Below are 24,795 nucleotides of genomic sequence, written 5' to 3' on the forward strand. Positions count from 1 at the left end.
CCGGAGTCGATGGCTTGCATAAGGCATTCGAAGGTGGTCTGGACAAGTTTTTTCGCCCCTTCATCTGCCTCCCCAACGAAGAAGGTCTCGTTGAGGTCTCCGTGAAATCCATTGTGGTACACAGTAATATCCACTGCAAAGGAGGGGGAAAGAGATGCCGAACATGAGCAGAAATATATGCATGCTAGGGAGCAAAATGGCAAAGCTGAACGCTAATGAGACCATTTGTCTTGTCTAACCATGCTGTAAAGTCATTTTTTGGCTGCGTCACCGATTGGATATGGCTCTTCAGAAGAGACTTAACAGAAATTTATAGGACGAAGCCTACAATTTGGCTGAAGTCCTATAGACTGTTGCTAAATCAAATAATTTCTCTTGTCAAACCATACTGTGAGCAAGAAGTCTACGGCAGTCTGTCGATTGGGAACAGCCCATTCTCTATGTACATCTCAATAGTCTAAAGTGGCCGTCTAGTTAAATCCCATTATACTCAATGATCTGATAGCACACCCATTAGGTGCAGCAGGGTAGCCTAGTGGTTAGAGCGTTGGACTAGTAACCGGAAGGTTACAAGTTCAAACCCCTGAGCTGACAAGGTACAAATCTGTCGTTCTGCCCCTGAACAGGCAGTTAACCCACTGTTCCTAGGCCGTCATTGAAAATAAGAATTTGTTCTTAACTGACTTGCCTAGTTAAATAAAAGGTAAAATACAATTTTAAATTTAAAAAAAAAAGGATGCCAAATAGGGATTTGCTTTTTACCTGCCCTGTCACATCAGTAAAGAATAAGGGAGTGACATGAGGAAGCCACGAGACTATGGAAATTCCTCCCGGGAAGCCTACCGTTGAGGATATCCCCATCCACCAGAGGTCTCCTGTCTGGGATGCCGTGGCAGATGACCTCGTTGACTGACGTGCAGCAGGACTTGGGGAAGTTATAGTAGTTGAGAGGGGAGGGGTAACAGTTTCTGGCTGTGCAGGCCTGGAGCGAGAAATAAAAAAGTAATTACACAACAACCAAGATGAGGGAGAGAGGAGAATAGAGCGGGAAAGGAAGAGAATGAGGGGATGGGAGAGGGGGAAAAGGAGGCCAGGGTCTTTACCAAATGCACAGTGTAGTCAATCTCCTCCGTGGTCATGCCAGGTTTTACCATCAGGGCGGCGATGTCAAGCACCTCTCGGGCCAGCTACAAAAAGACAAATGTCTTTCCATTTCAAACTGTTTTTAGAACCATGTTAATAACGGCAACGGAGAAAGGTGACAAAGCAATTGAATAATTTACCTTACACACAACTGTCATGCCTTCTATGTCTTCGGCAGAAAGGATCTTGATCTGTGAAGTGCCCTTCAAAGACTGCTCCGACTCAGACATGCCTTTAAAAAAAAGCAAAGTGAGAGTTGACATACAGGATTTGTTTTAACATCAGTATTCCATCCATACACCAAACTCACCCTGATCAGCAGTCCATCAAACGGAGTCAAAGAAAGTCACTAAGACTTTCACTTGAAATGGACTGCTCAAACATAACTACGTAGTGTTATTACACTCCAAAGCACACAGCTACTATGTCAACCTCCTTGCTATTAACATAGAAAAGAGCTTAATGTGGAGTACTGACCATAGAACTACCTTCATCATCACACATCCTGAACAGGCAGTTAACCCACCGTTCCTAGGCCGTCATTGAAAATAAGAATTTGTTCTTAACTGACTTAAGTGTGTCCCTAGCTTTACTTAGAAGCCCACATGACAGAATAGTCATGAAGTAGACACGAAATGTCTTCACCTTACCTGGCTATATTAAAAGAATACAATGAAAACACCACGAGGATGTGGACCTACACAAATCGACCAAGAGGCATGATAATGTTGATCTGCAGACCTCCGGAAGCCATTCTCTGAATTCTGCAGAGTTCCAAATGAACCTCTACCCCCTATATTAGACACACCTGTAGAGCTGAAAGGATCCCCGTCTTCCAGCTGTGTGGAATTCTCTCTATATTATTTACTCCTGTGGAAATATATAACATCTACATATTTCTGTGCTATGGGGGCCTTGTATTGACATACTGTTATTATGGTTGAGCCACATAGTCTATTAAACTATTTTCATTGGAATGAAAATTACATTCTTATTGTACAGTTCTTATCTGTCATGAGATCACAAAACCAAAAACGATGTTTACATACAATGTGTAGACCACAGCATTGATATGCACTTCATAATCAGTGTAGGCAACATCGCTGACACATGGGCCACAACCAGAGTAGTCATCAACCACTTAAGAGACATGACTACTGTACAACACCCACATCACCACAATAAAATACAAACCATAGCTCTACTACAGCAACAAAGGATGAATGAAAAGGCCATGCAAAAATGTTGGGCCATGCTTTGGTTTCCTGCCAGGTGTTCACCAATTGAGACATATGAAAGAAACAAAATAGTTACACAATAAGAGAGCGACTGTGTGTGTGGTCATGTACCGCACATATGTAAACAGACAGCTGGGCGTGGGATGGGGGTGTTGTGGAGTAGGACGTACCTGCCATAAGACCCACTTCTGCTGCTGAAGTGATGAGTAGAAGAGCTTCAGACACCGGCCTCAGACTCAATCGCGCAAGCACACTTCCTCTCAAACACTCACAAGCGCTTGCATACATAGCCACACACAAAGTGGGAATGATTGTGGTATTAACCAAGACGAATAAGCTTCTTTCAGAGGGTAGCAAATGTATACAGGAATGTTCTGCTACAGAAGGTAAAAATGTTTACTAGTCTAAAGCACTGAGGTGGAGTCAATTTCATCTCAGTTTAGTAAATTAAGGAATAATTTCTTAAATGGAAAAGTTTGAGAGATATTGACCCAAATCTTGTTAACAACCTCTTGATACTAGCCATCCCGGATCCGGGATCGTGAATACAGCCTCAAGCTCATTACCATAACACAACGTTAACTATTCCTGAAAATCGCAAATGAAATGAAATAAATATGCTAGCTCTCAAGCTTAGCCTTTTGTTAACACTGTCATCTCAGATTTTCAAAATATGCTTTTCAACCATAGCAAAACATTGATAGCTAGCGTAGCATTTAGCATAGCATTTAGCGGGCAACATTTTCACAAAAACAAGAAAAGCATTCAAATAAAATCATTTACCTTTGAAGAACTTCGGATGTTTTCAATGAGGAGACTCAGTTAGATAGCAAATGTTCAGTGTTTCCAAAAATATTCTTTGTGTAGGAGAAATCGCTCCGTTTTGTTCATCACTTTTGGCTACCAAAAAAACCCTAAAATTCAGTCAAAACGCCAAACTTTTTTCCAAATTAACTCCATAATATCGACTGAAACATGGCAAACGTTGTTTAGAATCAATCCTCAAGGTGTTTTTCACATATCTCTTCGATGATATATCGTTCGTGGAAGTATGCTTTCTCCTCTGAATCACATGGAAGAATGCTTGCAGCTGAAGATTACGCACCAATTTCGACAAAGGACACCGGGCGGACACCTGGTAAATGTAGTCTCTTATGGCCAATCTTCCAATGATATGCCTACAAAATACGTCACAATGCTGCAGACACCTTGGGGAAACGGCAGAAAGTGTAGGCTCGTTCAGGGCGCATTCACAGCCATATAAGGAGACAATGGAAAACAGAGACTCAAACATTTTGCTTACTTCCTGTTTGAAGTTTCATCTTGGTTTCGCCTGTAGCATCAGTTCTGTGGCACTCACAGATAATATCTTTGCAGTTTTGGAAACGTCAGTGTTTTCTTTCCAAAGCTGTCAATTATATGCATAGTCGAGCATCTTTTCGTGACAAAATATCTTGTTTAAAACGGGAACGTTTTTTATCCAAAAATGAAATACTGCCCCTAGAGTCTCAAGAGAGACTAGCAAATAGTCAGATGGTACCTGAAACAAATATCTACAACAGCCATTTAACTCGGGGATTAAAGCAAAAATAAATCCCATGACAAACTTAATTGATCTGAGATCGATTTTGTCTGGGGACAAATTAACCTACCCTTCAATTAAGTCATGACCATCATGCTTTTAGGGAAAGATTGTAATTTTGTACATGCACTGAAACGGCGAGTTGCCCTTTTAAAACACGCCATTGTCCCCTTTGAGCTCTGTCACGTAGTGATGGGTATTGTGTTTTTTCTGTGAGCCGGTTCATTTGGCTCCCAAATGGTTCTTTGTTCATTAATGCTTAATAACTGACCTAACTATTAAGCCACTTTTAAAGCCTAAAATGTTGCCTACCATTATGCCAGATCATGAAACATGAGTTAAAAAAATTAGGTAAATAAATACCTGACCAAATTATATGGCCTGCAATGTGGTGTTAGCAACACCCGTGCATGTCAGTAGGGGGCATAAAGTTTAACAGCGAAAATAAAATGAGAATACATTTGGGAATATATATTTCGCAGAACAGACATGCTTCTGTATTAGGCAGTGTCATCTCCAAACCAGGACCCCTGCCCACCCCCAGATATGTTTTATTGAGGATCTACACTGATCTCAAAAGAGACCTAAATACATATGATGGAAATCCGCCGCAGGGACAAACCTTTAACCCCCGCCTCTACTCTAACCTACACAGATTAATTCATCCTGTTAACCTGTTTGAAGAGATATTGTGTGCACAACACTAGCATTCCAGTTCAACAATGAGATGTTGGTTCTCTGAACCAACATAAAAAGCCTAGGGGTAGATCAACTATGCTATTTAGCAAACAATCTTACTAGCCAGGTTCACAATGTGTAGACTAGACTCAGAACAACAGGAATAGATTGGATGCCATTAACAATTAAACAGCACTGTGGCAGACAGGCCAGACTGTCTAGTGATCAATGCTGGGCAAGGACAGCAAAGCACATTGACAATTAAACATTCAAATATTTCCAGATGTGCTGCTTATGGTTATATTATGTAACCCAGCCAAGATGTATTAGGCCCAGAATTTTCTAATTTAGAAAAGTGGAACAGTAGAAAAATAGAGGTTACGTTCTAATTTTGCCAAGACAGCAGTATATAGAACATCAGAACAGGGGGAGTGACTCATGTGAAATGGGTTACCTTGATGTGGGTGGGGGCCACAAAATTTGAATGCATGAGGGGCAGCAGTGGCTCGCGGTTCTGTGTACGCACACCCAAACATGTAGTCAACTGAATTTTACAATCAACCCATTTGTGCAGTTAAACCACAACTCGATGCATTATACCAGTGGGATTCAAAATCCTTGACATTAGATACAAATAATACCACAATAAGATGTTCTATACTTGTATAGAAACTGCATTCAAGGAACTAAAAAAACTAATATTTCAATAAAAATTCATTGGTACTTGAGTTAATTTCAAAACAAAGGGCAACAGATCAGTGCAGCCCTCACTACTTCCATTGAGTATTAAACACATAAAATGTCAATCTGCCTTTGAGATTTCTTTAGCCTAACAGTAAAATAAATTGAATTTTTTGGGGACAAATTTTTAAGAACTAGTCTCCTGCAAAAAACAGAACTAATCGAGGCTAATAACCAGAACATGTGGAATTGTCATCACCAATGCTCATAAAAAGTGAAAACAGATAAGTGACCCTGTACTTGTCAATACATGCAGCAGGTATATTTATGGTAGGCTACTGTAATGCTCTCTATTCCTATGTAGCTAATTTTCCCAATAAGTGCAGGCTTTTAAGTAAAACTACTTTAACACTAGTTCAAGTAGTTTGTTGTTGGTATCTGTACTTTATTTTCTTTAGGAATGTAGTGACGTAAAAATGGTCAAATAAACAATTTACTCCATACATTTTCCTTGACACCAAAAAGTACTTGTTACATTTTGAATGCTTAGCAGAACAGGAAGATGGTCCAATTCACGCACTTATCATGAGAACATCCTTGGTCATCACTACAGCATCTGATCTGGCGGACTCACTAAACACAATTGCTTAAATTTGTAAATTATGGTCTGAGTGTTGGAGTGTGCCCCTGGCCATCTGTAAATTTAAAAAACACGAAAATCGTGCCGTCGGGTTTACTTAATGTACGGAATTTGAAATTATTTTACTTTTGATACTTACGTAAAAGTCTTCAAATATTTGGTACAGTCATTTTCTATTAACGGGTCTTTACTCAAGTACGACAACTGGGTACATTTTCCACCACTGATTATATCCTGCCCTACCCCAAACATTGTTTAATAATTCATATCCCACAATGGTGCAGGAGACATACTCCTCAAATGGAAAAAATATAATGTGAGGGTTAGGTTATAGAAATAAGGGCAACCAGCAGCAACAACCACTTGTAATCAGTTGTCTTTTAAAATGTGACACTTGTGTCTCTCATGTGCACGCACAAGGGAGGGATGGTTGTACATACCACACACATGAGATGGAAGTGTTTTGTGAGTCTGTGGAAAAGCTGCTCCTACAAAATGTTCTCCCAAAAATGCTGGCCAGTGAAAGTGCAAATTCTCAAGTGTGGGAAACTGGACTCTGGCAACAGTTTCCAAAACTCAATCCCCCTCTCGTTCCATTTTGATTGAAAGAAGGGGTCGGCCTGCAACTCTCAAAGCTCAATTTGCTATTCGGTGGGCTGTTCATTCACAACAGAGGAGATCGGATCAGTGAACAGATGGATGCGAGGCTGCATATCGTGGAAGTCTTGAAAGCGATCTTTGAATTGCTCCTGTAATAATGTGATGTCAGCTGTGTACCAGCTGAAGGGGACAGTGTTCTCGCATTCAGACATGTCAGTGTGCAAATCTGCACATGTGTGAAAGTGGGCCAGATTCAGCAGGTCTAATGACAGGTGGTCTTTGAACAGTTCAAGATTGCGCCGAAACCCATTCACATTGGCGTAAAGAGCTACCAGTCTGATTTCGTCCTTGTGTCAAGCAGTTGGTTATTCTTTAGTAACACAGACCAAAGCAAATCAGGGGGACGAAAATAGGTGTATTCAAAGCAGACAAATCATGCTTGGAAGTAGATGGTAGATGTTCATGCTCTCCAGTGGTTCTCTCCTGTGGTTCCCTCCACAGAACAAAGGGATAGGATGTAGTTTTACAACAGCCCTAGCCTGTGGTTGACCAATTAGAATTCCTTGCAATAAAATGGGGCCAATGGCCAAATAACAAGTATCCCATTTCAGGTTGGACCAATAAGAAGGTGCCACACATAGGAATGTCAGTCCTGAACTTATAGCTACCAGATGTTGTACTGAAAACCAACCATATCCATTGATAATTCTCTATTGACCATTAGTACTCAATTTACTTTTAGTACTTTGACCTCTCGTCCTCTGCGTTTGTGTATTTATCTGCAAAATATTCTTACACCTTCAAATGCTGGGTTGTCAGTAAGAAAGGCCAGATCAGAGAGAAAGCTGATATCCCTAAATTCTTCACAAAAAACACTCGTATCCACACGGATGCTCTCCTCCAAAAACAGAAGACTGTGCACAACGAAAATAACCTCCAGGCATTTACCGCAGGTCTGCCATCGTATCCCTGTGAAGTTGAAGACATCAGAGGGAGGCCACAAACATCGATGTTTGACAGCTCTGTTCGCTCCTCGGATCAAGTTGGTAACTTGTCACAACATCCATGAATGAAGTTCAGCGTCTTTCCACAGAGCTTCCTACAATTATAAAATAAGCACAATTTGACTGCAAACATAAGCTCCATTTAATCTCCACACAGACACGTAAAAAAAACAAATAAAACTAAGTGATGTTTGTATTTTTATACACCGAAAAAATATGAAATGCAACTATTTCAAAAGTTTACTGAGTTAACTGGAACGAGCTGTCGTACATGTCGATCCAGAGCATTCCAAACATGCTCAACGGGTAACATGTCTGGTGAGTATGCAGGCCATAGAAGAAATAGGAAAATGTTCAGCTTCCAGGAATTGTGTACAGATCCTTACGACATGGGGCCATGCATTATTATGCTGAAACATGAAGTAATGGCATCGGATGAATGTCACGACAATGGGCTCAGGATCTCGCCACGGTATCTCTGTGCATTCAAATTGCCATCTATAAAATTCAATTGCGTTCATTGTCCGTAGCTTAAGCCCGCCCATACCATGGGGCACTAACCTTTAACTAAGAAAAACGCACAACGCCATACACGTGCTCCGCGGTTGTGAGGCCGATTGGACGTACTGCCAAATTCTCTAAATATGATGGAGGCAGCTTATGGTAGAGAAATTAACATTAAATTCTCTGGCAACAGCTCTGGTGGACATTCCTGCAGTCAGCATGCCAATGCACCCTCCCTCAAAACTTGACATCTGTGGCATTGTGTTGACAAAATTGCACATTTTAGAGTGGCCGTTTAATATCCCCAGCACAAGGTGCACCTGTGTGATGATCGTGCTGTTTAATCAGCTTCTTGATATGCCACGCCGCTCAGGTGGATGGATTATCAGAGCAAAAGGTGAAATGCTCACTAACAGGGATGTAAACAAATCTGGGCTCTTATTTCAGCTCATGAAACCAACACTTTACGTTAATATTTTTGTTCAGTTTATTATGTGATATTCAAATCAAATCAAATTTTATTTGTCACATACACATGATATTAAAGCCGAGTATAGCCTATGAATTTATGAAAACATGATTGAGTGGTCTTACTTGGTGAATGACGCAGTGCAGTCCACACCACTCTGGTGAAGCAATCCTGCAAATCCAGTGGGGCATCCTTACCCAATAGCGCAAGTGTAGCACAAGTATAGATCAACTGGCTGATATCGGTCACATCAGTACTCTCATACAACGCAAGGTAAAAGGAGCAAAATGTCAGAAAGTGGAGTCACAACTCAACGGCTCAGACACGAGACGTATGTGGCAGAGGACTCCAGACAATCACGGATTATAAAAACGGGAAAACTAGCCGTGGCATGGACACCAATGTTTTGCTCCAGGACAAGCTAAAACACCTTTGTCCACTTCGAGGGAAACACTGCCGCCGATGGGGGCCACCGCCTCTACCATTGACCGTGAGCTCTTGTTCTCCGTGGCCGAAGTAAGACATTGAAAGGTGTTAACCCTCACAAGGCTGGCGGTCCAGACCGCATCCCGAGCCACATCCATAGAGAATGTGCAGACCAGCTAGCTAGAGTGTTTACAGACATAGTGAATTCAAAAAGTATTCTGACCCCTTGACTCGTTCAAATCCCCCCCCCCTCAATCTACAGCCAATATCCCATATTGACGAAGCAAAAACTGTTTTAGACAGCTTTGCAAATGTATTTTTAATTTAAAGAAAACACATTTACATAAGTATTTAGCCCTTTACTCAGTTCTTTGTTGAAATGCCGTTGGCAGCTTTTACAGCCTCAAGTTTTCTTCGGTGACACTTAAAGCTTAGCACACCTGTATTTGGGGAGTTTCTTCCATTCTTCTCTTCAGATCCTCTCAAGCTCTGTCAAGTTGGATGGGGAGCGTCGATGGACAGCTATTTTTAAGTCTCTCCAGAGATGTTTGATCGGGTTCAAGTCCAGGCTCTGGCTGGGCCACTCAAGGACATTCAGAGACTTGCGCCAAAGCCACTCCTGCGTTGTCTTGGCTGTGTGCAAAGATCACTGAACTACATGACTATGGCCCTGTAGAACTCACTTCTGTCATGAAGCTCTTCGAGAGGCTAGTAAAGGATCATATCACCTCCACCTTACCAGACACCCTAGACCCATTGCAATTTGCATACCGCCCTAATAGATCCAAGGACTATCGCACTGCCCTATCCCATCTGGACAAGAGGAATGCCTATGTAAGAATGTTGTTCATTGACAATCTGAAATGGTCCACACAGAAAGTATGGTGAAGGCGGCGCAACAGTGCCTCTTCAACCTCAGGAGGCTGAAGAAATTTTGCTTGGCCCCTAAGACCCCCATTAACTTCTACAGATGCACAATTGAGAGAATCCTGTCGGGCTGCATCACAGTCTGGTACAGCAACTGCACCAAATGCAACTGCAGGGCTCTCCAGCGAGTGGTGCGGTCTGCCCAACGCATCACTGGGGTCACAACCCCTGCCCTCCAGGTAATCTGTCCCAGCTACAAAGCTGGGACAGCGACTGAAAAACAGCTTCTCTCAAGACCATCAGATTGTTAAATAGTCACCACTAGCTGGTATCCTGCCCTGAACTTTAGTGACTGTCAAAAGGTTACTGTACCTTAGACACTGCTACACTATGTACATAGTCAAGGAACCCTGGTCACTTGAATAATGTTTACATACCGTTTTACCCACTTCATATGTATATACTGTATTCTAGTCAAGGCCTATCCTATTTAACCATTGCTGTACACAGTCTTCAGACCCCTCTACTTTACACAATGTTACGTTACAGCCTTATTCTAAAATGAATTAAATTGTTGTTTTTCCGCAATCTTCACAATACCCCATAATGACAAAGAAAAAAACATGTTTTGAAAGTTTTGTAAATTTATTTTAAAATACTAATATCACATTTGGACACACCTACTTGTATTTTTACTATTTTCTACATTGTAAAATAAGAGTGAGACTTTTTGGTGACTACATGATTCCATGTGTGATTGAGATATAGATATATACTGCTCAAAAAAATAAAGGGAACACTAAAATAACACATCCTAGATCTGAATGAATGAAATATTCTTTACATAGTTGAATGTGCTGACAACAAAAATCACACAAAAATGATCAATGAAAATCAAATTTATCAAACCATGGAGGTCTGGATTTGGAGTAACACTCAAAATTAAAGTGGAAAACCACACTACAGGCTGATCCAACTTTGATGTAATGTCCTTAAAACAAGTCAAAATTAGGCTCAGTAGTGTGTGTGGCCTCCACGTGCCTGTATGACCTCCCTACAACGCCCGGGCATGCTCCTGATGAGGTGGCAGATGGTCTCCTGAGGGATCTCCTCCCAGACCTGGACTAAAGCATCCGCCAACTCCTGGACAGTCTGTAGTGCAACATGGAGTTGGTGGATGGAGCGAGACATGATGTCCCAGATGTGCTCAATTGGATTCAGGTCTGGGGAACGGCGGGCCAGTCCATAGCATCAATGCCTTCCTCTTGCAGGAACTGCTGACACTCCAGCCACATGAGGTCTAGCATTGTCTTGCATTAGGAGGAACCCAGGGCCAACCGTACCAGCATATGGTCTCACAAGGGGTCTGAGGATCTCATCTCGGTACCTAATGGCAGTCAGGCTACCTCTGGCGAGCACATGGAGGGCTGTGCGGCCCCCCAAAGAAATGCCACCCCACACCATGACTACCCACCGCCAAACCGGTCATGCTGGAGGATGTTGCAGGCAGCAGAACGTTCTCCACGGCGTCTCCAGACTCTGTCACGTGTGCTCAGTGTGAACCTGCTTTCATCTGTGAAGAGCACAGGGCGCCAGTGGCGAAGTTGCCAATCTTTGTGTTCTCTGGCAAATGCCAAACGTCCTGCAGTGTTGGGCTGTAAGCACAACCCGCACCTGTGGACGTCGGGCCCTCATACCACCCTCATGGGGTCTGTTTCTGACCGTTTGAGCAGACACATGCACATTTGTGGCCTGCTGGAGGTCATTTTGCAGGGCTCTGGCAGTGCTCCTCCTTGCACAAAGGCGGAGGTAGCGGTCCTGCTGCTGGGTTGTTGCCCTCCTACGGCCTCCTCCACGTCTCCTGATGTACTGGCCTGTCTCCTGGTAGCGCCTCCATGCTCTAGACACTACGCTGACAGACACAGTAAACCTTCTTGCCACAGCTAGCATTGATGTGCCATCCTGGATGAGCTGCACTACCTGAGCCACTTGTGTGGGTTGTAGACTCAGTCTCATGCTACCACTAGAGTGAAAGCACCGCCAGCATTCAAAAGTGACCAAAACATCATCCAGGAAGCATAGGAACTGAGAAGTGGTCTGTGGTTACCACCTGCAGAACCACTCCTTATTGGGGGTGTCTTGCTAATTGCCTATAATTTCCACCTGTTGTCTATTCCATTTGCACAACAGCATGTGAAATTTATTGTCAATCAGTGTTGCTTCCTAAGTGGACAGTTTGATTTCACAGAAGTGTGATTGACTTGGAGTTACATTGTGTTGTTTAAGTGTTCCCTTTATGTTTTTGAGCAGTAATATATATATATATATATATATATATATATGAATGAGATACTTCAAAGTAGCCACCCTTTGCCAGCTTTACACACACTTATTATTCTCTCAACCAGCTTCACCTGGAATGCTTTTCCAACTGTCTTGAAGGACTTCCCACATATGCTGAGCACTTTTTGGCTGCTTTTCCTTCACTGCGCATGAAAAACAAATGATAGTCCCACTAAGCCCAAACCAGATGGGATGGCGTATCACTGCAGAATGCTGTGGTAGCCATGCTGGTTAAGTGTGTCTTGAATTCTAAATAAATCAGTGTCAACAGCAAAGTAAAACCACTCCTCCATGCTTAACGGTGGGAACCACACATGCGGAGATCATCTGTTCACCTACTCTGCATCTCACAAAGACATGTCGATTGGAACCAAAAATCACATCCTCGAGTCTTCTTGGGTATGACGCTATAAGCTTGGCACACCTGTATTTGGGTAGTTTCTCCAATTCTTCTCTGTAGATCATCTCAAGCTCTGTCAGGTTCGATGGGGAGTGTCCCATCTGCACAAAGGAACTCTGAAGCTCTGTCAGTGACCTTCAGGTTCTTGATCACCTCCCTGACCCTTCTCCCCCGATTGTTCAGTTTGGCTGGGTGGCCAGCACTAGGAAGAGTCTTGGTGGTTCCAAACTGCTTCTATTTAAGAATGATGGAAGCCAAATATGTACTTGGGGACCCTCAATGCTGCAGAAATGTTATAGTACCCTTCCCCAGATCTGTGCCTCGACACAATCCGGTCTCGGAGCTCTACGGACAATTCCTTCAACCTCATGGCTTGGTTTTTGCTCTGACATGCACTGTCAGCTGTGTGCCTTTCCAAATCATGTCCAATCAATTGAAAAATGTGGAAAAGGTCAAGGGGTCTGAATACTTTCTGTATACTAACCAACATATTCTTCAGATATACTACATCGTCTATACTAGAGGTCGACCGATTAATCGGAATGGACGATTAATTAGGGCCGATTTCAAGTTTTCATAACAATTGGAAATCTGTTTCTGGGATGCCGATTATGCCTTTTTTTTTTACAACTTTATTTAAAGAGGCAAGTCAGTTAAGAACACATTCTTATTTTCAATGACGGCCTAGGAACGGTGGGAACCTCTTAGAGGTTAGGGTCATTTTTTTCAACTTTTTGATAAAAAGCGTGCAAAATTTCAACGTCCTGCTACTCATGCCAGGAATATAGTATATGCATATGATTAGTATGTGCGGATAGAAAACACTGAAGTTTATAAAACTGATTAAATCATGTCTGTGACTATAACAGAACGTGTGTAGCAGGCAAAACCCCAAGGAAAAACTGTTCACAAAACAAATATATATATATCCCTCCGCCAGTTCCCTGTATTGTCTATGGCAAGGGAAATTAGATAGCGCCCAGTTTACAGTTCCTACAGCTTCCACACAATGTCGCCAGTCTTGGGAATTGGGTTGAAGTTAATCTTTGGTGAAATGAAGAATAGGCACTTCCTGTCAGAGGGTACAGGGTGGAAAGTTATGAAAGAGAGAAAATCGTCCATGATTTCTTGACTTGCTGCTATTGAATACAGATCGCCCCATCATCAATTTGATCGATTATTAACGTTTTCAAATACCTAAAGTTGGATTACAAAAGTAGTTAAGTATTTTGGCAAAGTTTATAGGCAACTTTTTTCATTTTAAAAAATGACGTTGCGTTTTGGAAAGCTGTTTTTTTCTGGATCAGACGGGCTTTATAAATGGACATTTTGGGTATACATGGACGGAATTAATCAAAAAAAATAACCAATTGTGATGTTTATGGGACATATTGGAGTGCCAACAAAGAAGCTCGTCAAAGGTAATGCATGTTTTATATTTTATTTCTGCGTTTTGTGTAGCGCCGGCTACGCTAATTCTTTTGTTTACGTCTCGTTCAGGTATTTCGGGGGGGGTGCATGCTATCAGATAATAGCTTCTCATGCTTTCGCCGAAAAGCATTTTTAAAATCTGACATGTTGGCTCGATTCACAACGAGTGTAGCTTTAATTGAGTACCCTGTATGTGTGATTTAATGAAAGTTTTAGTTTAATCTCGTACTATTTGAATTTGGCGCTACGCATTTCTGCAGGCTATTGGCCAGGAGAGACGCTAGCGTCTCTATAGCCGTAAGAGGTTAAAACCTGTTGAGGCGATGGGTTCCCCTACGGGAACTCCACCCCCCCGTTCAGCTGAAAAGGTGGCGCAGGGAATGCAAAAATATTCTTTAGAAATATTTAACCTCCACACATTAACAAGTCCAATACCTCAAATGAACGATGAACAAGGTGTTTATCTACCCAGCGTGTCAGATTTTTTAAATGTTTTACGGCGAAAACACAACATATTTATGTTAGACCACCACCAAACCAAAGAAAAAACATAGCCATTTTTTCCAGCAAAAGATAAAATCACCAAAGCAGGATAAAAAAAAAAAAATCAAATCACTAACCTCTTGAAAATCTTTATCAGATGACAGTCATATGACATGTTACACAGTACATTTATGTTTTGTTCGATAATATGCATTTTATATCCATAAATCTCGGTTTACATTGACGCCATGTTCAGAAAATCTTCCAAAATATCCGGAGGAATTATAGAAAGCTACGCCAGATAACAGAAATACTCATAAACTTTGACTAAAGATACATGTTCTAAATATAATTAAAGATACACTGATTCTTAATGCAACCGCTGTGTCACTTTTTTTTTACGTTACGGAAAAAGCTTAACATTGCAATAATCTGAGACACAGCTCAGACGTAACAATATTTCTCCGCCATGTTGGAGTCAACAGAAATACAAAATTACAACATAAATATTCCCTTACCTTTGATGATCTTTCATCAGAATGTAGTGCAAGGAGTCCTAGTTCAACAATAAATCGTTTTGTTTCATAATGTTCAATTCTAGTGTCCAAGTAGCAGCATTTGCTACCACTTTCAGCTCACATGCCCAAAAAATGACTTCTGGTCCAGGATAAGTTTGCATGGAAACTTCCAAAAGACATATTACAGGTCGAAGAAACTGGTCAAACTAAGTGCAGAATCAATCTTCAGGATGTTATAATCATATATATCCAATAGCATTCCAACCGGATCATTCGTTTTCATCTGGGGCTGATTGGAATAGCCGAAGCACTCAAAGACAAACGCGCCACAACAAAATGGTATTCTTTTGCGACACCAATTACTTTCCTTCCCATTAGGTCAAAGTTCACAGCAAATGCTCCATTACACTTTCTACTGAATGAGGACATCTAATGGAAGACGTAGGAAGTGTTTCCAGATCCATAACTTGTTGGGAAGGGAGGGGGCGATGACGTCAAAGTTGCCCCAACTTTCAGGATTTCAAAACTTGTTTGGAAGATTGCCTGCCCTGTGAGTTCTGTTATACTCAGACATAATTCAAACGGGTTTAGAAACTTCAGAGTGTTTTCTATCCAATATTAATTATAATATGCATATATTAGCAATTTAGGACAGATTTTGATGCAGTTCACTATGGGCACGCAATTCATCCAAAGTGAAAATACTGCCCCCTATCTGTAAGTGGTTTTAACTGCCTTGTTCAGGGGCAGAACGACAGATTTTTACCTTGTCAGCTCAGGGATTCAATCTTGCAACCTTACGGATAACTAGTCCAACGCTCTAACCACCTGCCTCACGAGGAGACTGCCTGTTACTCGAATGCAGTAAGAAGCCAAGGTAAGTTGCTAGCTAGCATTACACTTCTTATAAAAAACCATCATAATCACTAGTTATAACTACACATGGTTGATGATTACTAGTTTTATTACTAGTCTATCAACTCCCGAGATTAGGCTGGTGTAACCGATGTGAAATGGCTAGCTAGTTAGCAGGGTGCGCGCTAATAGTGTTTCAAACATCACTCGCTCTGAGACTTGGAGTAGTTGTTCCCCTTGCTCTGCATGGGTAACGCTGCTTCGAGGGTGGCTGTTGTCGATGTGTTCCTGGTTCAAGCCCAGGTAGCGGCGAGGAGAGGGACGGAAGCTATACTCTTACACTGGCAATACTAAAGTGCCTATAAGAATATCCAATAGTCAAGAGGTATATGAAATACAAATCGTATAGAGGGAAATAGTCATTCAGTATTGTTGTAATTGTCATTATTACAAATAAATTGAAATCTTTAAATTATTATATATATTTATTATAATTTTTATTTGATTTAAATTGACCGATTAAATCGGTATCGGCGTTGAAAAATCATAATCCGTCGACCTCTAGTCTATACATCCCATAACATATTCATATTCCGGATTCTGACATTGCTCTACCTAATATTTCTAAATGTCATTATTTTACTTTTTAAATATGTATCGTTAGATATTACTGCACTGTTGGAGCTAGGAACAAGCATTTAGCTACACCGCAACATCTGCTAAATACAGTGAGGCAAAAAAGTATTTAGTCAGCCACCAATTGTGCAAGTTCTCCCACTTAGTAAGATGAGAGGCCTGTAATTTTCATTATAGGTACACTTCAACTATGACAGACAAAATGAGAAGAAAAAAAATCCAGAAAATCACATTGTAGGATTTTTTATGAATTTATTTGCAAAGTATGGTGGAAAATAAGTATTTGGTCAATAACAAAAGTTTCTCAATACGTTGTTATATACCCTTTGTTGGCAATGACAGAGGTCAAGCGTTTTCTGTAAGTCTTCACGGTTTTCACACACGGTTGCTGGTATTTTGGCCCATTCCTCCATGCAGATCTCCTCTAGAGCAGTCATGTTTTGGGGCTGTTGCTGGGCAACACGGACTTTCAACTCCCTCCAAAGATTTTCTATGGGGTTGAGATCTGGAGACTGGCTAGGCCACTCCAGGACCTTGAAATGCTTCTTACGAAGCCACTCCGTTGCCCGGGCGGTGTGTTTGGGATCATTGTCATGCTGAAAGACCCAGCCATGTTTCATCTTCAATGCCCTTGCTGATGGAAGGAGGTTTTCACTCAAAATCTCATGATACATGGCCCCATTCATTCTTTCCTTTACACGGGTCAGTCGTCCTGGTCCCTTTGCAGAAAAACAGCCCCAAAGCATGATGTTTCCACCACCATGCTTCACAGTAGGTATGGTGTTCTTTGGATGAAACTCAGCATTCTTTGTCCTCCAAACACAACGAGTTGAGTTTTTACCAAAAAGTTATATTTTGGTTTCATCTGACATTCTCCCAATCTTCTTCTGGATCATCCAAATGCTCTCTAGCAAACTTAAGACGGGCCTGGACATGTACTGGCTTAAGCAGGGGGACACGTCTGGCACTGCAGGATTTGAGTCCCTGGTGGCGTAGTGTGTTACTGATGGTAGGCTTTGTTACTTTGGTCCCAGCTCTCTACAGGTAATTCACTAGGTCCCCCTGTGTGGTTCTGGGATTTTTGCTCACCGTTCTTGTGATCATTTTGACCCCACGGGGTGAGATCTTGCGTGGAGCCCCAGATCGAGGGAGATTATCAGTGGTGGTCTTGTATGTCTTCCATTTCCTAATAATTGCTCCCACAGTTGATTTCTTCAAACCAAGCTGCTTACCTATTGCAGATTCAGTCTTCCCAGCCTGGTGCAGGTCTACAATTTTGTTTCTGGTGTCCATTGACAGCTCTTTGGTCTTGGCCATAGTGGAGTTTGGAGTGTGACTGTTTGAGGTTGTGGACAGGTGTCTTTTATACTGATAACAAGTTCAAACAGGTGCCATTAATACAGGTAACGAGTGGAGGACAGAGGAGCCTCTTAAAGAAGACGTTACGGGTCTGTGAGCCAGAAATCTTGCTTGTGTGTAGGTGACCAAATACTTATTTTCCACCATAATTTGCAAATAAATTAATTTAAAATCCTACAATGTGATTTTCTGGATTTGTTTTCTCATTTTGTCTGTCATAGTTGAAGTGTACTTATGATGAAAATTACAGGCCTCATCTTTTTAAGTGGGAGAACTTATACAATTGGTGGCTGACTAAATACATTTTAGCCCCACTGTATGTGCATGAGACCAATAACATTTTATTTTATTTGTTCTATCTTCCCATCTACATGATGGTGAACATCAAATTCTGCAAGTCACTGTGCGGAGTGAGACAAACTCGAGTTCTAGGCCATCTTGTCTGATGGAGACACAGTGAAAAGATCAGTTCAGATGGCTAAGGCTTTTGGGGATGACAAGGGCTTCTTTGCTTTCCCTAATTCAAGTGCTACTTGATAAAATGCCTTTACACAACATTCTTGTGTTGTAGTGGCTTCTGTAAAAAGGCACTGCTGTTTGTGTATCTTGGATTTTAGATTTGTAACGATGGCTGCACTAGCAGCACCAGTGTACTTGCCATATTTCTCTTTATGGTTGCTGTTGTAGTGGCGACTGACGTTCTAATCTTTCATCACAGATACATTCTGCAAGCACACCAAACATTGTGGTCTACCTTTGAATTCAGTGAACAGATAATCAGTCTCCCATTTTGGTTGAAATATGCCATTTTAATGCTAAAATTTCCTTTTTCTAGAGCTCATGATCGCTTGCACGAGCCAACTTGCTTGCTGGCAGGCGTTTTACCTGCAGCTCTTCCATTCTAGTTCAGCACAGTTCACCCTATTGGTAAAGAGTAATTACTACAACAATGTATTACGCTTCAGTAGCCATACAGGAGCTCCCCAAGTGACCAAAGTAAACATTGCTAATATTACATTGCCCCCCCCTCCATTTATTTTGTACACTGCTGGTACTTGCTGTTCATTATCAATGCATAGTCCCTTCACCCCTACCTACATGTACAAATTACCTCTAACCTATACCCCCGCACACCGACTTGGTACCCCCTGTATATAGCTTTGTTATTGTTATCTTACTTTAGTTCATTTGGTAAATATTTTCCTAACTCTTCATGAACTGCACTGTTGGTTAAGGGCTTGTAAGTAAGCATTTCACGGCAAGGTCTACATTTGTTGCATTCGGAGCATGTGATAAATAGTTTGATTTGAAATATGACGGTAAAGTTAAAGTAGCCTATTGTTAGCTGACATGGGCTAATTGAGTGATTGTCAGTGACTGACATAAGATAAAAACTGCTAATTCACAAGACAATTTTGAAATTGCACCTTGTGTATTCTACTATAAGTCTCAAGAGTTAGTCGAGACCTCGAATGAGTTCCAAGTGAACATACATTTTTGTAAAAATATATATATTTTTTGTAATTTCTACACAGACCACCAGTTGCCCATCCCTGACATGTAACATGGTTAGTGCTGGCTAGTTTATTGGTCAAATCTATGTTATCCAGTAGTTGGCCAGTATCAACATCCTAATCAGATTCATATTCCAATCATGCTCATGTCTATCCAAGTTTGCATGGTTACCTAGCAACATTAGGTGTTTTACCAGGATCATTTGGTCATGGAGGAAAATGTTCAAGCCACTTGCCATCCAGAGAACGTGAACTGGAATACACAGTGAGAGTGAGGACTGGCTACTACTTACTCTCAGACTCTGCAGCTTCAGTAGAGAACTACACAGGTGTTGTAACATCATTCTAAACTAAATTACTTTTTGCATCTTTAGAAGGGTTGTGGAATTATAGGCAAATTGATGCATGGGATTCGCCTCAAGCCAGGTTCGAACATTGAAAATCTATAGCAAAATGGAGCCATTTAATACGTAGAAACAGAATTATTCAAACAGCCAAATCATTGACTTGGAATCCCACTCTATTCATTCTAATTCTATGCATTTAATCCCATCCTACAGCTGCAACATCAAGGGCATCCTGACCGGTTGCATCGCTGCCTGGTACGGCAATTGCTCGGCCTTCGACCGCAAGGCACTACAGAGGGTAGTGCATATGGCTCAGTACATCACTGGGGCAAAGCTGCCTGCCATTCAAGACCTCTACACCAGGCGGTGTCAGAGGAAGGCCCTAAAAATGGTCAAAGACCCCCAGCCATAGACTGTTCTCTCTACTACTGCATAGCAAGCGGTACCAGAGTGCCAAGTTTAGGACAAAAAGGCTTCTCAACAGTTTTTACCCCCAAGCCATAAGACTCCTGAACAGGTAACCAAATGGTTACCCAGACTATTTGCATTGTGTGCCCCCCCCATACCCTATTTTACGCTGCTGCTGCTACTCTGTTTATCTTATATGCATAGTCACTTTAAATATACATTCATGTACATACTACCTAAATTGGCCCAACCAACCAGTGCTCCCGCACATTGGCTACCCGGGCTATCTGCATTGTGTTCCACCACCCGCCAACCCCTCTTTTTACACTTCTGCTACTCTCTGTTCATCATATATGCATAGTCACTTTAACGATACCTACATGTACATACTACCTCAATATGCCTGACTAACAGGTGTCTGTATATAGCCTTGCTACTCTTTTTTCAAATGTCTTTTTACTGTTGTTTTGTTTTATTTCTTTACTTACCACACATTTTGTCACGCACCATTGGTTAGAGCCTGTAAGTAAGCATTTCACTGTAAGGTGAAATACAACACCTGTTGTATTCGGCGCATGTGACAAATAAACATGGATTTGATTTGAATTCAGATAACTTTTGAAAAACTGGGCTCTGATGATCACGAATAACAGACATGACATTCTCACTCGCGTCCCGGTGTGCCATTTGGATGGATGTGCCATGAGTGGAGAGACTAACCATGGCTACCTGGTGGCTGATCAGTAGTCAGGTGACAGTTAACTTATGCAGTGAATCCTCACCATTGAGGTTACCATGGTTACATAATGAGTGATCAGCTTAGGTGGAATCTATGGCTGGGGCAGAAACCCATTTTTCTATGAATGATGTCACCTGATGTTAAACATAGAAACAGTACACATTTCTCAGATAAAGTGTCATGTTTCAATAACACAATTCATGACAAAGAATACTAGCCTTGAGAAGATTTTCAAATGGACAGCAAAGGATTTCTTAAAACTTAAAAGCAACTGGAGGCAGTCTAGGAGGAGTAGCATTACCTAGTGGATGGTCGGCATAGTCAGGTCTTTCGATGTTACCGGGGACATGCCTCATGGGAGTCTACATGGGGAACCAATGACAGGAGAGATTGATTACATGGAGCTCACAGAAGGAACCAACAAGACGAGAGTTGAGACATGATTACACAGCTTCCAGGGGCTAATGAATAAACTTTACACAAAGCTTGTGTGGCTTATGTCTATTAAATCATGTTGTGTTGACATATGTTGGACTACTATGTAGTCAAGAAAAAAAGCTCCTACATAAAAGCTCTTATCGGCGCATTAGCCCAATTTAGAAATGTACCAGAAAGGTGGCCTTACGAGTGGGTAGTGAGGGCGTAGTCTGCCCGTGTAGCGGTAGCCAGGCCATGGATCTGTGTTGGTGTCGTTCTCCACGCAGTTCTTTGCCTCAACCTGGTTCTTATCCTCCTCTGCAAAAAGAGAATGTAATATAGGACATCTGATTTGACAACATTTTGAAAGATCACAGTTAGGTGTTCACACATACAGATTAGACTACTCTTGGGCAAGTTTATCTTGTGAGGGCCCAGTGTGGGTTCAGGTTTTTCTTCCAGCCAAGCAGTAAAATGCCCAAGTCAACAAAAGAATTGCTTCTTTTTTTTTTTACATTGATAAATGTAATCCAGTGTGTTGCTGCCTGGCTGAGGGGGAAGCCTGTACCGGATATCACAGATTGTCCACCCCTGCTCTAATGGCTGGTATGTATTACAATGTCAAAGTCCATTTTGAATGGCTACACCATTGCTCTATTTCAACATCAAAATTAGAGGAGGGAAAGGTTGGGCATTTATGCAGGCTTTCACATATTCTATGCCTTCAGATGATAGGTCATGTAGGAATGGGAACAATGACAGAAAGCCCATGAAGCAACATTGTGATCCGTTTGAAAAATTATTTGGAAGTGAGTTGGTCTGTGTGATAGGATATTGCTAACGACACTACCTACTTGCTTTTTTGTGCATCTGCTTGTGAGTAGCCCAGCTCCCTTTGAAGCACTCCTGAATGAGGGGACAGAGAGGAGAGATATATCCATATGAGACTCTGCACATCAGGGGTGTGCGACCTTAAATCATCAATAGCAGCAGTATCTGCTGGCTGTTTGTTTCTCATTGGCACAAATTGCAGAATCAATTCCTCTAATCGTCTGTGGACTGGGATTTGTGCTTTCCTGCTCAATATTATACAAAGGCAGAGAGACCAATGGGCCCTGTATTGCACACATGCTACATAAACCACTTAACAGTTTATTTCAAGACTAGGGAAAACAGCCAGTTGACCATGACTAACATCTCTGCTGCTCAGTTAATGGATATTTTGACCAGTGACCACCAGAACAGTGAGAGCAGCAGGAAAAAAATATCCCACCAACCGGCTGGCTTCATGGATAGAGGCTCTGACAGAGCAGATCTGCCTACCTCCCAATCAGTCTCTGCCAAAACTGAATCTAGGCCTACTGCCAGACTGTGATAAGCTTTAAACGAATTACACTGCCTTTTACCTTTAATGACACACAGCTAAACCACAGACAGATGGCTTAGTTAGAAATATGTTTGGCTAAACTGAAACTGGGGCCTGCATTCTTCTTTCCTTGAATCCTTGGCAATTTCAATGATTGACATTTAAAACAAACAAGCCACAGGTGGGTTACTACAGCCAGGCCAGGATCAGAGAAATCAAATTAATTAGCATGGCTACATCAACATGTAGAAAGCATGCCTCATGCACAGTGTAATTTAATTCATTGCAATAACCAATACCAATGGGTAAACTAGGCTAACTACCCAACAAGCTTGCTAGACTTCAAAGTTTATGCTTTTTAAACAAACACAGCGCAGTCAAATGAGTTAACTAGTTAGAATACACAAACAACAATAAACTAAACAAGCATTTTTTCATACGGGAGGATAATGTTAGCTATTGGCTTCAAATAAAGTTCCTAGCTAATGTGTTTGCAAACCATTGCTTTTTCGCTACGGTTTTAAGCAGAACATGCTTGTAGTTAGTTAGCTACTGTAGCTAACTAGCATCATATGCTAGGCTACTTAAAGGGGTGTGAGGAAACTCAATTAGGGCAACTATGTCAGCGCTAGCTACCTCGTGATGAAGGATGCTGGGCCGTTGTGTGGATCATGTCAGACCCCTTTCAAATTGAATGAATTAGAAAACGAATGCTACCTGAGAGCAAAAGTATGAGCCTTGGATCCCGAGCTTGATACAGGTTGGACATTGAAGTTTGGCCTCGCTACTACAGCCTTCTGTTTCGCATTCCCGTGTCTCGATAGCCGCCATGCCTGCCCGCAGTCTATAGGGGTGGAGACTGGGAGGAGTGGACGGTCTGTCGGCTGGAGAAAACCTCGCCAGCGGGAGATATGTGTTCCCTTTTGCAGGGACATCACCGGATAGAAATTACAATATGGCTGCCACCGCAATGCCATATATGGACATGTGTGTGTGACGACCAAACTCAGTTGCTCTACTCGCATGTATCCTCTTTGTTTACGTTTTTTGCCTTTAGCTTGCGACACAGCCGTCAAGACATCATGGATGAGATTAATGGATCATCGGAAATGGGGATAAATATATGTATTTTTAAAACTCATCTGAATACGATGCTCACAAGTTATGTTCATAAAACGATCAGCTAGCTAGTAAACTAGCTTGGTTAGCTAACGTTAGTTTAGCTAGCTACAAATAGAAAGATGAGAGAGATGGGTAAATATAGTGAAGACATCAAAACTATGAAATAAAACATTTGGAATGATGTAGTAACCAAATATATTTTTGGCATTCTCTCAACCAGCTTCATGAGGTAGTCACCTGGAATGCATTTCAATTAACAGGTGTGCCTTGTTAAGTTAATTTGTGGAATTTCTTTCCTTAATATGTTTGAGCTAATCAGTTGTGTTGTGACAAGGTAGGGGCAGTATACAGAAGATATCCCTATTTGGTAGAAGACCAAGTCCATATTATGGAAAAGACAGTCCATCATTACTTTAAGACAGGAAGGTCAGTCAATCCAGAACATTTCAAGAACTTTGAAAGTTTCTTCAAGTGCAGTCGCAAAAACCATCAAGTGCTACGATGAAACTGGCTCTCATGAGGACCGCCACAAGAATGGAAGACCCAAAATTATCTCTGTTGCAGAGCATAAGTTTATTCGAGTTACCAGCCTCAGAAATTGCAGCCCAAATAAATGCTTCACAGAGTTCAAGTAACAGACACATCTCAACATCAACTGTTCAGAGGAGACTGTGAATCAGGCCTTCAAGGTCGAATTGCTGCAACAACAAAAACACCACTAAAGGACACCAATAAGAATAAGAGACTTACTTGGACCAATTAACAAGAGCAATGGACATTAGACCGGTGGAAAGTTGTCCTGGTCTGGAGTCCAAATTGGAGATTTTTGGTTCCAACCGCCATGTCTTTGTGAGACGCGGTGTGGGTGAACGGATTATCTCTGTATGTGTATTTCCTACAGTAAAGCATGGAGGAGGAGGTGTTATGGTGTGGTGGGTTACTGGTGACACTGTGATTTGTTTAGAATTCAAGGTGCACTCAACCAGCATGGCTACCACATCATTCTGCAGCGATACGCCATCCCA

The 24,795-nt window shown here is 41.7% G+C and overlaps 1 protein-coding gene across 3 annotated transcripts in view; it reads right to left on the bottom strand.

Moving 5' to 3' along the window:
• The window catches only part of LOC112261662 (methionine aminopeptidase 1), a 28,649-nt gene extending 5,047 nt beyond the window's left edge, over nt 1-23,602 (bottom strand). The window contains exons 1-9 of one of the 3 annotated variants that reach the window (XM_024437157.1): nt 23,366-23,602; nt 22,137-22,188; nt 21,491-21,600; nt 21,167-21,227; nt 2,552-2,575; nt 1,284-1,375; nt 1,104-1,187; nt 844-982; nt 2-133 (exon numbers count right to left, since the gene is read on the bottom strand). In XM_024437157.1, the coding sequence (XP_024292925.1) occupies nt 2-133; nt 844-982; nt 1,104-1,187; nt 1,284-1,375; nt 2,552-2,575; nt 21,167-21,227; nt 21,491-21,600; nt 22,137-22,188; nt 23,366-23,479 (808 nt within the window). In that variant the 5' untranslated portion in view covers nt 23,480-23,602. Of the gene's footprint in view, nt 1; nt 134-843; nt 983-1,103; nt 1,188-1,283; nt 1,376-2,551; nt 2,576-21,166; nt 21,228-21,490; nt 21,601-22,136; nt 22,189-23,284; nt 23,308-23,365 lie in introns of those variants that run through there. The other 2 variants (XM_024437159.1, XM_024437158.2) reach the window with 2 other exon arrangements.
• Between the last annotated feature and the right edge of the window lie 1,193 nt (nt 23,603-24,795).

The sequence above is a fragment of the Oncorhynchus tshawytscha genome, linkage group LG11, assembly GCF_018296145.1.
Source record: "Oncorhynchus tshawytscha isolate Ot180627B linkage group LG11, Otsh_v2.0, whole genome shotgun sequence".
Classification (NCBI taxonomy): Eukaryota; Metazoa; Chordata; class Actinopteri; order Salmoniformes; family Salmonidae; genus Oncorhynchus; species Oncorhynchus tshawytscha.